This window comes from Triplophysa dalaica, chromosome 24 (assembly GCF_015846415.1).
Source record: "Triplophysa dalaica isolate WHDGS20190420 chromosome 24, ASM1584641v1, whole genome shotgun sequence".
In the NCBI taxonomy this organism is placed as follows: Eukaryota; Metazoa; Chordata; class Actinopteri; order Cypriniformes; family Nemacheilidae; genus Triplophysa; species Triplophysa dalaica.
This window is the reverse complement of record NC_079565.1, coordinates 7478503-7489244: the sequence shown is the minus strand read 5'-3', so window position 1 is coordinate 7489244 and position 10742 is coordinate 7478503. Positions and strand designations below refer to the sequence as shown.

Here is a 10742-nt window from a genome sequence, read left to right as displayed (position 1 = left end):
CCACCAGCGGAGACAACTTATTTATTATACTATTATTATATTACTATTTATCTACAGCAAAATCTTTACACTTATTCAGGGCGAAGAAGGGATTTTAAACGGCGCTTTTGGATCAGACCCGGGAGGACGAGTAGATGCCGGTGTTATGCTGAAAAACGCACCCCTGCCAGATTCTGCACCCCCTCATACCCACAATGGTTAGGGTGAGGATTAGGTGTTAGGGGAGGGGTTAGGATTAGGTGTGGAAAGGGGAGTGGTTAGAATTAGCCAATCAGACAGCATGTGTTTGAAGGGGGTGCTTAATCTGGCAGGGGTGCCTTTTTCGGCACAACACCGGGACAACTTTGTTGATGTCGCCACCTACAGGCGTGGCATGCGCAATACAGCGTTTTTGCGGATCTGTGTAAACGCGGATGTTTTGTTAACGTGAAACTTTTCAAAAACGCAAAAGAAAAACTTTTCCGTTTTTCATCGTGTAAACGTGGCTTAAGATTGAAACAGTTTTGTACAGAACAATATCATTTATAGAACATAAAAATATAAAATGAACGGTTCTGCCTTGTATACCTTCACTGTAAGTGAATTTTTTAAATACAATATTTGCCATTTTTCCTTACACACTTATTAAATCACAAATTAAGACGTTTTTACTCCCTTGACTCGGATTCATTTGAATTTTCAACACATCTACATTCTTTCCCAAACTATTAGCATGATGTTGTTAGCCTTCTAGTGTCCGTGGGCACGTTGACACTAATTTGCCAGCTCACACAACCCATGAACTAAACCTGTTGCTATGACAATAATGTCTGTTTTACGTTTCGAGCAAGCGAGAGTTTAGGACGATAACGTGCGAGCTATAGTGACTTTTCTCCGATTCAAGCCCTTAATAAATTCAGGGTTCTCCGAGGTTTTTATATAACTTAAACATAAGTAGACGTTTGCCATATTTCTCCCCACACGAATGAAAATGAGCTAACAAGCACAGTATGACTTCATCATTAGCTCACCGTCTGCCAGCGATAACTTGTTTCACACACCAATTTTTCACAGTCACTCATCTCGCGGTGGAAGTAATGAGCGGGTCCGTCGCCATAGCAACACAGCAGCACCGCTGAGGGCTAAACGTGAGTCATCATTTTTGTTTTGCACAGCTCTCTTTGACTCGGATCCGAAGTCACACCCGTTTTGACTTGGGAAGAGTCAAAGCAGCTTTAACATCTTCTGCTTTTTGATCAGGGAGTATTTTATACATTTGAATATAATAATTTAGTCAAATCAGAATTAAACTTTCGCACAGATTCGTATTTATAAAGATGCATATTCAGAAATACATACATAAAGCACTGGGTAATAGATCATGGTTTTGAGGATTCCCAATAAAACATATTTATGGAGCTTTACGGAGGTAAATGTTATCTAAACTAAAATCTAAAGATTTTCTAAACCAGCCACACATCAGTTTTAGATTAAAGGAAAAACTGGAATAGTTTTACAAAGATGAAACTATTTACATCATTTACTTGTATAAATCTAAACCTGCATGGTATTCTTTCGTCTGCTTAATATGGAGAGAAAGTCTGAACAATGCTGACAGATGTCAAGTCACTAAAATTCTTGAGATCTTTTGATCCCTATAGAAACAAATCACGCAAGATTGGAAAAATATCCGGGTAGATTTAACATAAGTTTATATAAAAACACGTTGCTTTGAAAGTGAAATACATTCACGTGCACTTTTTACATCAGATATTTTATTACGTAATACAATGCTCTAAAATTAAATATTCCTACTTAAACTTTACAGAGTAAACAATTGTCAAAAACAGTAGATTGTATACGGTTGAAAACATTCTTGAAGTCTTTACAGAGACAGCTAAAGCTCATTTTACACACATAAAATTAAGCCACATTAATTTAACCCCAAACAATGCCGTTTGCAGTATTACCACATAATAAAATACAATGATCATTTTATTCAATGCTCAAAATATAGAGCATTAACAAAAATCAAATCTCTAAAAATGTAAAAAATAATATCCTCAAAATACATCAACTTAAAGACAGTGGCATAATTACATTTCACTTAAAATTCACACTGTATCGAATGGCACTATAAATCAATGGGATCTTTGTGATTATATGTAATAATTAAAATAAAATATAATAATTCAAAACTTTGATTTGCATTATTGTGTGCAATGTTACTGCATTGGTGTCTGGATACAACAACAAAAAATACAGAGACATGACTAATGTCTATAATATAGCTGTTTCTCTACGATCATAATTACTATCCGGCTCCATCAGATGACATAAGTACAGCGGAAGAGTTAATTGTTGGTTTCACTGCTCTATTTGCTGACAGAGCAAGAGCTCAACATCAGCTGAAGTGCCTCTGTGTATTGTTCAGGCAGAAGAGTAGTTTAATACGATGGTGTGAACATTAGCAGCCTCAAAGAGGAAGTAGCTCTTTGGAACTAATTGACGCTGATTTAGGATCAGCTTCTGCAACAGCAAACCTGTATCAGGATCACTAACAAAAACATATGAAGTAGTCTACTCGCTGTTGAATCCGAAGTTTGATGAAGGCTCAGTTAAAGATGGAGACGATGGTCCGGAGCTGGATACTGTGCTGGGGGGACCGCTGCAGTCTGCATCCAAAGTAAAAAGAGAAACGTGTCATTTTTGTCCAGTAAAAAGACATTACTACCCTATTTTAAGTGAGTTCCATTGTGTATTATATAATTTTTTGGGGAGAAATAAACATTCAACATTCATTCATAGAACCGGTATTCTCTTTGTATTATCACACATTAAAAGCCTTAATGTAACACAATCAAAACCAGCACAAATGCACAATTTATTTATACTTTTTTATTCAACATGTTTCTTGTTCCCTTTTCCAAAACAAAATGAGAGTAAATGGGTTACCAGAGACTAACGCGACATAGATTTTCTTTTACTGTGAGCAGCTGCTAAAACATCTAAAGACTAGACATAAATCACCATCTCTCAGAGGAAATTGTGCAGCATTAAAAGCCAACAATAATTCTCTAAATGGAAGGGCTGAAGCCTAAAATAAACTCAGACAACTTGAAAGATGAGTGGCATGAGTCCTCGATAAAAACCACCACAGAAATTTGAAAGGTTTTCAATAAAATACAGTAACATTGTGGACCATTAGCTTTTTCCATTCAAACCAATGCAAAATTTGTTTTTGTAGTGTATTGAGCGTAAGTTTATAATAGTTTATTAAAGTTTTCATTAAAACCAATACAATTCCCATTCATAACCATTCAATCCATAATTTTCTATTGTGTTTTGGGCAGGGTTCTATTGTTTTTTAAAAAGGGCTCCAAGAGTGAAAGAATTGTGGAACATTTTTGATAGTTTACATTACAGTGTAGTATCAGTAGTATAGTCTAGGCCTGGGTTATACCTCAATAATTATCACCAAGAAGTGTATTAAATAATTTATTATTTTCTTATACTTTGAAACTTTTGAATGGCAGCTGAGTGATATGCTGAGGTAAACTCACACCAGAGAGGTCGGCTAGGCGGCTGGCTCAGCTGGACAGGGTTGGTCACTGGGGTATCCTGACTTTCAGTATCCATGGAGGGCTGCGTGTGTGATTCAAACATGGCAGACAGAGCTAGAGACAAAAACGTATGAGATCATAAATGAAGTCATTTGTGAACTAACTTTTAAATGGAATTGATATGTGAATGCGTGTCCACTTACATTTAAGCCTCTTGAATTGCGTCTCGCTTACATTTTTACAGACCGCCGTGAGGAATTCATCCACCTGCTTGAGGGACAGCGAGTTGTGTAGCGTCTCCAATGGATAGATAGAGGGCACCAGAGTGCAACCTTCAAACCCTGCAGCAGACATACAAACACATGGTCCAAAACATACACCACAACTATGAGCCATCACATGGCTTTCTCCAAACATTTTTTCAAGCACATCAGCATGTGCTTCTACTGAAACAGCACAAAAGTACAGAAGACTGTTATCTCAGCGATCGCAAAGTAATCTACGTTGTGATATACAGTAAACAGAAATCTACAGCAGCACACGATGCAACCCAAACCACAAACTAAGATGACAAAGCTTTAGCCTCTGAAAGCATTGAATAAAATTGGCATGTGATACGTTGCCTGAAATGTAGTTTATTGTTGCCAATGTATTACACTTTTACTTTAAAATAGATGCCATATTTAATTTAATGCAAATGAAAAGAGGCATATAAAGAGGCATATAGAATATATCATGATTCCAACCCCATGGTTGCCATTTATGATCTACTAGTGGATTTTTAGTAATCAAAGACTAATTTTCATTCATGTTAAACTCAATATGGCATGTGTAGCTCAAAAACTTGTCTGCAACCATGCCAAACCCCATCTCTACAGACCCCTTTTTCTCTTGGTCCAATAACAGGGTTTGGCTTTTTAATACAGTACAGTGCAAGGTAGTATAAGTTTAAAGGGTGTTTTAATTAAAAATGAAAAATCTGACATCATTTACTAACCCTCAGCTTGTTTCAAACCTGTATAAATGTGTTTGTTCCAATGAACACAGAGAAAGATATTGGGAAGGATGTTAGCAATTTTCAGTTCTGGGACACCATTGACTACCATATTAGGAAAACAAAATATACATATTTTTTGTTCTGTTGAACACATACATAATGAGATATTTTGAAGAATTTAGGAAAACAAAGAGTTCTCGGGCACCTTTGACTACCATTTAATTCTTCCTACTATGCTAGTCAGTGATGTCACGGAACTGAAAATTACTGACATTCTTCCAAATATCTTTCTCTGTGTTCATCGGAACAAAGTAAGTTATACAGGGATGAAATAACACAAGGGTGAGTAAATGATGACAGAATTTAGGGTTAGGTAAATGGCATTTTTCGGGCGAACTATCCCTTTAACACCCAGCTAAATTAAAGGCTTATGAGCTTTACATGTTTGTTGTTTTGTTTATCTAACCAACAAAAATATCACCAAGCACATAAACAAGTGTAAAACTATAATAATCCTATTACATTTGTTTAAGAAGATGCTAAATATTTCTTAGTTTGAACCTATGTTTATGTTAACGGTAATGTAATTAAACAACGGCAAAGTGCAAATACAAAATGAAACACCGTCTTAGTTTATAGCAATTTCTTGCCAAGCAAACTAAAAGTTCAAGACATCTTCACAGATTTCTTTTTGACATACTACAGCAGTTCGATGTGACCAAATGTGAAAAAAGCGTCATTCAAAGCTACAGTACATCGACATAATAATAGTTCATTGTGACCAGACGCTGTCAAGCTCCAAACGCCTGAAGACTTTTAAACTTCTTTCCTTTTGTTTCACTGAAAAAATCTAAATACATGTTTCACACAAAAAGTGAATCAAGATTTTTCATTTATGCACAGAACGTTAATTCCACTGAAACCCTATGTTTAGGGCGGCTTTGTTTTGCATAGCAAATGAAGTCGACATGCTGTGTGGAGACACCATATGGCAACATCTACTAATATGACTGGCTGCTTTTAAGCCCTGACACAGCGGCACGCTCAGATTCAACAACTGAAAACTAAACATAAACATGATTTATGTCTCTGAGCCAATGGTTCAGAAATTAAATTTTCCTAAACATGTTGCTGACAGTAAAAATGGCTTCGCAAATTGTTACAGTATACTTACTCTATGTAGGCATCCACATAAGCAAGCTGTCTCCGCCAAACCATACGCACAGACATGCAGTTAGAAAAGTTAAGATGACAGAAAAAAGCTGCATTAGCATAAAAAGGAATAAAACAGCATAAGACACAGTAAGATACTGTAACTGGCCACAGATACAGAATCTGCATCTGAAGCCATAAAGACTGACAGCGTACATTTACAGCACAAATCAGAAAATGAGAACTGGATCTGGGAGACGACAGAGCGAGTGACACACGGGCTGACCAGAAAGGCATTCTGGGGGTTCCTGGTGGGAGTGGAACCAATTGCTGAGCAGGCGCAGGTGGTAGGAACAGTGATGTAGGTGGTGGGTCAGAACAGGGTCAACAGAAAGCCCACCCAGCAGTTTTGATACATGCTGCTCATCTAAGAGCATCTCTGAGGGGAAAGAGTTAGGAAAGAGAATGGGAAATGGGGAAAAGAAGTTAGGATGTAAAAGAGGGGACGATACCAACAGAGGACAATTCTGGGAAGGTTGAGAAGAGGAACAAGGAGGTGACAAGACTGATATATATCGATATTGCTGATCAAATTCATTTTTTGCACAATAATAAAAGTGCTGTATGTAGATTTTCAAGATGACACAAGGCAAGTCAATTTTGAGCAAGGATTGTATGAAATTAATGTTAATTTTGTTCAATTCGGTGTATATAATTTATAACTTGCTTGAATTGAATTTCAATCATTTCAGTTGCTTCTTAATGGGTAAGGAAGGAAAAAGACTCATCAAAGGCCTCCTTTGGACTCATTTAAAAGTTCACTTCTCATACTTATTCCCAGTGTTTGTATGCCACAATTGAACGAACATTAAAGCCTAACAACCACTTTTGCTAAAAGCCTATTCTCATATTTCTTGAAATAAGAGAAACATTTCTCTGCCGATAAACGAAATGGAAAATTGCGAAAGGTAGGAAATGATGGCAGTGAGTGACAGAATGAGGAGAAGTGGGAGTAGGAGAGAGTGGTGAGGTAAGCCAAGAGGTGGGAGGGATGAAGGAGAAACAGAGAGGATTGAGATGAAGTAGAAGAGGAAAGAAACGAGAATGTATACAGCAGCCGCAGCTTCTGTTTCAGCCCCGCAGGGATGTTTGTTCCTGAATGATATAATTATTGACCCCAAATTAATGTTTTTTTAAGTACTCACAGTTATTTTCAGAGGCGGCTAGAAGCCTGTGAGGAGGAAAGGTTTAGGGCATTGATTTGAGGAAGATGTACCATTTTGATAGGGAACATTTGGTCTGTACTAGTGGCTGAATGGCTGGGTTGATGGGCTTTAGTTTCCCTCAAGGGGTGCTAAATTGTCACATATTACTTTTCACTGTTACTAGAAAAACCCAACCTCATATAACGTGATTAAACTAGATTCCCGACTGGGCATCCATATTGCAGAAATATTTTTATACTAAATCAAAGTTCAACTTGATCTACAGAACTTGTGGTGTAATGTTAATCACCACCAAAAACTGGACTTTGACATTAAAATACGTACAGTTTAGCTTAAAATAGTATCGACTAAACCTAAATTGTATTGTACCATTATTACTCCAATAAATTACTTGGAAAAACAACTTAACAACTTCACCTTAACGTGTACTGTATTTCTTCATCTGAAGGCTCTGTACTTCATGTGCACCGTAAGGCTTGTTTTATAAGAAAAGAACTGTACGTTATTACAACTTGCAGATATTCATCAAGTTGGTTTAAAATAGGACACAAATGTAGGGAAAATCGAAAACTTCTAAACGCATCTGACAGAAGCCAGCATATTAAAAATACACTCATATTATGAGTAAACATCTTGTAAATGCTATTTGATGTTTTGAAACAGAAATTGCAGCTTCTTAGTGACGGATGAGCAAAATAAGAAACATCATTTTTATAAGGTTTATCACGTAATAAATTGATTTAAAAAAGGAAGCGTTAACCCAAAATGAGAATTCTGTCATGCAATTTATGTCTCCTACGGGACACAAAAGAAGTTATTTAAAAGTGAATGTCCCAGCTGGTGTTTTCGTGTGATGAAAGTGAAGGGTGAACTTACGTTTCAGTTTCTCCCCTCACAAAGAACAACATGTGGCTTGAGAAAACTTGAAATATATGAGATGAGTTGTACAGACTCTTTTGATGCCATTGTGGAACTTTTTAGTCCCATTTCAAGTTTAACAACCTCGGATCCTCAACTACTTTAACTGCTTAGAAGAGAGCAAAGTTGACTTTCTTCAAAACGTCTTGTGTTCCACAGATGAAAGAACAGAACTTTAAGGTAATACTTTACAATAAGGTGCTATTAGTTAACATTGGTAAATACATTAGATAACAAATGAACAATTTTTTCAGCTTTTATTATTCCTTGTTAATGTTGGTTCATGTCAATACAGTTATTCATGGTACATTAACTAATGTTAACAGTGACAACGTTTGATTTTAATAATTTATTAGTAAACTAACATTAATAGATGCATTAATATTGTTCACTGTCAGTTCATTTTAGCTAATGAATGAACTTATTGTTAATAAAAAGCACCTTATTGTAAAGTGTTACAAACTTTTATTTTTGGGCGAACTACGCCTTGAATTATCACCCCATTTGCAGTAGGTCACAAAGCCAAGCACAGTTTCAAATAAAGGGTAGTTCAGTCAACAATACAAAATCTGTCATCATTTAGTCACCCTTTTGCTCTTTCAAACCAGAAAGCTTTACTTTCTTCCACAGATCACAAAAGAAGATATTTTATTAATTGATTATATTATTTAAGAAGACAGCACCCATTGACTTGCATTAGCTTTGTATACATACAACAGAAGTGAATAGGTATGGAGCTGTTCAGTTACCAACTTTCTTCATAATATTTTTTTGTATGTTCTGTGGAAGAAAGAATGTCATACAGGTTTGAAATAAAAAGAGGGTGAGTAAATGCATTTTGTGTGAACTATCTCTATAGATGACAAAACTTTTCCAGTTATGAACAATAAAGATACTTGAAGATGTCCATTTGTAATGCACAACATGTACCATGTGATCATCTAGGCATTGCTGGTGAAAAAAAATTCTCTTCACAGAATTTAGGTGCATCAACATTTTCATAAATGAGTGAAAACTGATTTTCCACACAAACAACAATATATCAAGAGTGATATATTGGGTACAACCCATGCAACAAGACAATCAGACAGAAGAATGAATAAAGATGGGTGTGTCTTGTGAGAAATGAAATAAAAAGCGTGATGAAGATTGATTACAGAGATTTAAATGTAAAAATAACAAAAATCACAACTGTGCTAAATTACGAAGTCAACTTTGGAACAACCGTAGAGCGCATGCAAAGAGGGTGTCAAAAACATGGATTCAAAAACTCCAAACATACCATTAGTCGGATGCCTGGCATACGACACAGAAAACCGCTTTACTGCCGGCATTGACAGCAGCTCTAAGGGGACAAAAGAGGCACTTAAAGTTACTCTTGTCATCGTGCCTCTCCGCATATAAAAATAAATTCAATCTCAAGCAAAGCTTCCAGCATTTATATTCCTCACACCAGAACACAAAACCTGCCAAGCTTTTGTCTCTCATAAAACCATCTATATCAAGCAGGTAAATGAAAAAGCAGGGCCAGATGTCACCCTTTAATGGTGGGATTGAGAAACACTATAACAACAGATGGGTGCAACAAAATACCCAGAATTCTCAGAGCTAGAATGTGCTTTTGGGTGCGACAGCATGACAAGGCAGTATTTTGGGTGCAATTTTAAATGTCTTAAATTCTCCATCTCAAAGACACAGTGACACCCTGTGGACGAAACTGTTAAAGTGATAATTTGCCCAAAAATGAAAATTCTGTCATCAATGACATCATTTCGAACCTGTTGACTTTTTTTTCACAGAACACAAAAGAAGATATTTAAGAGAATGTTGTTAACCGGCACCCATTCACTTGCATTGGTTTTGAGTCCATACAGAAGAAGTGAATGGATGCCGGCGCTGTTTGGTTACCAACTTCCATCAAAATATCTTTTGTGTCCTGCAGAAGAAAGTCATACAGATTTTAAATGAAAAAAGGGTGAGTCAATAATGCCAGAATGTTTTTTTTTTTGGGGTGAACTTTGTATCTTAAAAAAATCACATTTTAATGAAGCAAATATAATGCTGTGGAATATAATGATGCCAGAATAGATTTAATATTTTTTATGCCATATTTATTTCAGTGCAAAACATATGCAGACAACCCTAAGTGTCAAGACTTTAAAATATTCTCCTCCGCATTAAATAGACAATGGACTGTTTCCACGCGCCAGTACTGCAGCTAACTTCCGGTCTGTGTTTGGCTAGTTTTCGACAATATAACTATTTATATTTAATCTAATTTATGCTAATATTCATTTATAGTATAATTTGATTATATAATAATTGAATTAGATAAATATTTTTTGAATGGGTCCTGTAGTTTGGTCGCATTGAATTTAAAGAGACTGTTTGGTACATTGACATCTAGCGGTTGAGCTTGGTATCGCAGTCTAACATTGCAGAGACAAGTTTAGCAATCTTCTAGGCTTCTGTTTCCTGTTATCAGAAATAATCTACAGGCACTCTTTTGTTTTCAAAATGTAAACCGGAAGTTAAGGGCAGCCCACAAACATTTGTTCATGTTGTCACTTTGAAAACGTCTATGCATATCGAACATCAAAAAAGAGAATGTGACAAATCATTAAAAAAACAATTGATTGTCTAAAACCGAACAAAATACTATTCATGCGTTTGCTTCCACATTAATGTCTGTATACACATTCATTTTAGGTCACAAAAATATATTTGTAACATAATTCGGAAAAAGTCCCTTTTTTTCAACTATATTTGTTGGTTAAAAAGCAGGTGAACTTAGAGTTTCATAGTAAATCATATATAAAGGTCATCTTAGACAGCAGCACTGGATCTACTTACCTGTCAATCAAATTGAGGTTTAAAACTGCTGGTTACGTGCGACATAAAAAATAT

At 36.0% G+C, this 10742-nt stretch overlaps 1 protein-coding gene and 1 long non-coding RNA gene across 12 annotated transcripts in view; one reads left to right on the top strand and one right to left on the bottom strand.

Annotated features, from left to right (window-relative positions):
* The first annotated feature begins 398 nt into the window (after positions 1-398).
* On the top strand, positions 399-3923 carry LOC130413839 (uncharacterized). Its single transcript, XR_008905542.1, has 3 exons — positions 399-1127; positions 3516-3670; positions 3787-3923. It is a non-coding gene; the product is annotated as an uncharacterized LOC130413839 (long non-coding RNA).
* Positions 1735-10742, bottom strand: part of ppip5k1b (diphosphoinositol pentakisphosphate kinase 1b) — a 30667-nt gene continuing 21659 nt past the window's right edge. For 8 of the 11 annotated variants that reach the window (XM_056739318.1, XM_056739326.1, XM_056739319.1 and 5 more), the window contains 4 exons: positions 9118-9180; positions 3746-3883; positions 3543-3656; positions 1735-2654 (listed from right to left, as the gene is read on the bottom strand). In XM_056739318.1, coding sequence (XP_056595296.1) covers positions 2560-2654; positions 3543-3656; positions 3746-3883; positions 9118-9180 — 410 coding nt within the window. In that variant the 3' untranslated portion in view covers positions 1735-2559. The remainder of the gene's footprint in view (positions 2655-3542; positions 3657-3745; positions 3884-9117; positions 9181-10742) is intronic. The other 3 variants (XM_056739323.1, XM_056739327.1, XM_056739328.1) reach the window with 1 other exon arrangement.